Source organism: Grampus griseus, assembly GCF_964374135.1.
Source record: "Grampus griseus genome assembly, chromosome: 3".
NCBI lineage: Eukaryota > Metazoa > Chordata > Mammalia > Artiodactyla > Delphinidae > Grampus > Grampus griseus.
In genome coordinates, this window is record NC_139019.1 from 112,174,907 (window position 1) to 112,176,953 (window position 2,047).

The following is a 2,047-nucleotide window of genomic DNA, read 5'->3' on the forward strand; positions in this document are numbered from 1 at the left end:
GAGAAGATGCTCAGGCCTGGCAGTGCGGCTGAACTTCCTTGCAGCCTACCCTGGGTGCAAAAGGATCTCTCTTCTTGGGCAGGAAGTGAGGAGTGTTGAAAGCCTTGTTGGAGGTGGTTACAGACCTGGGGATGTGAGCCAGCTAGTGGGCAGCTTCAGTGCCTTGGATATCGTACAGCAGGGTCCAGGCTGGTGGCAACCATCCGGGTCTGAGGTCCCTCCCTTCATCACACAGGTGAACATGGTTTCTAGACCACACTCCCCCTACCTGGGATGGCGTGGAGCGTGGCTGCTTGCGCTCAGCTCCCCAGCACATACCTCCCAACATGCACTGAGAAAATGAGCCCACTCTCCATCCCCCACTCGTCCACCCCCATTGGCATATGACCCACCCTTGAGGGAAATAACTGCTGAACTGTATTCTGTCACAACCTCCCAGCCTGCCCTCTCATAGAGTTAGTCCTGGGAGAGCCCATTGCTCTGAGAAGCTACCTTCCCCTGAAGACCTTTGCCCTCTGGTCAGCCAAGGCCTTGACCCAGAAGTGAGAGTGGGGGAGCGTGAGGATAAAGAGAATGACAGTGACGATGAATTTCTTGGCAGGCCCAGCCCCCAGCTCCCCATCCCCAGGAAGCCCTCAGCCCTACCTCCATCCTTTTCAGAACCGTGAGCCCCCGCCTTGCCAATTTCCTCTTACACCTCTTCTCCATTTCCCGCCCCTGCATCTGCATGACGATGTGGCGTACAGGCGGCCCATCTGGGGATCAGGGAATCCTACTGGGTATGCCAGCTTAATGAAATACTTGCAGTTTATTAAACACAGGCTTCCCTAAGCCCCGAGTGCCTGTGGGTATTTGAAAGCCCAAGGTAACCCCAAGCTACCACAAACGTAATTGTTACATGTGTCCATGCATTCCTGGTGCAACTTCAAACTCCGGCTCTTAAGCGGCACACAAAATTAGCAACATAAAGTAACTCCTAGTCAGACGAGAGGGGGAAATGTGGGGAAACACTGAGAGAGGCTCCCAGAACCCCTCAGGGCCTCTAAACGTATATGAAGTTCCTGTTACCTTGCATAGCTGTGGATGTGGAGGGCACTCCCCTCACCCCTGGTGGTTCATGCTTGCAGAATAGGTTCATTATTACGCGGCAGGCCTGGCTTGTCAACCTTGCATGATGTAGCTTGACTATTTCAAGCCCCATTTCAGCTAAGGCTTGCTCCGGGGTGGCCGGCGGGGCTAGCAGAGCGTACTGTCTGGGGGCTCCCTCTGGAGCTGTATTTCTGGTGCTCCTCCAGGGCTGGGCTGGGAAGGGCTGTCGAGAAACCCCAGGTGACCCGGAGCCTGCTGCCCTGAACCTGAGGGAGGCTGCTCCTGGGGGATGATTTCCCATTCGTCGCTCTCCTCAGCCTGGAGCCTGTAAATCAGGGGCGAGGGGCTGAGGTGGAAGCAGCAGACAAAGGCCTCCAGGGAGGTACCTCCCTCGATGTGGACCACCATCTGCATGCCAGAGAAGACGACCCTGTTGACGGTGCTCAGGGGCACCTGCTCCAGGAACCTCAGCGTCAGCCCGTTGACCCACACGCAGCCCTTGCGGCTCAGAGCCTTCAAGTTGAAGGCCAGCCGGGCACCGCCCTTCTCCAGGTAGGGTTCCAGTGACAAGTGCTGGCGGGAGAGGCGAGGGAGCTGCAGCCGGAGGTGGGTATCCGGGCCCCGGCCCACCAGCAGTGGGCTGGTGTCGTGCTCTAGCTGCGGAGGGACGTTGGCGAAGGTGGCAGGGCCTGGCGTGGGGTGGTGCAGGCTCACCCGCAGGACCGTGAGGGGCCTCTCCATGGCTGATAGCCTAAGAAAGACGGAGCACAGACACACAGGCGTGGGTGGAGGCAGACACTCCTCTGTGATTTCCTGAGCCCAGACATTCTTGCCCACCTCAGGGGCTCCCAGCCACCTCTGGCCAAGCAGGGCCGGGCACTGAACGTCCATGCAGTCATTCTGCCCCAGTCAGGCTGCAGCCACGGCCAGAGCTGGTGTGGAAGCTCAGACCCGCTGC

The 2,047-nt window shown here is 58.4% G+C and overlaps 1 protein-coding gene across 1 annotated transcript; it reads right to left on the reverse strand.

Annotated features, from left to right (window-relative positions):
- Positions 1 to 1,236: 1,236 nt before the first annotated feature.
- On the reverse strand, positions 1,237 to 1,836 carry TIFAB (TIFA inhibitor; the record flags this gene model as incomplete). Its single annotated transcript, XM_082650320.1, has 1 exon — positions 1,237 to 1,836. The coding sequence occupies exon 1, from the start codon at positions 1,828 to 1,830 to the stop codon at positions 1,237 to 1,239; it is 594 nt and encodes a 197-aa protein (XP_082506446.1). The 5' UTR covers positions 1,831 to 1,836.
- Between the last annotated feature and the right edge of the window lie 211 nt (positions 1,837 to 2,047).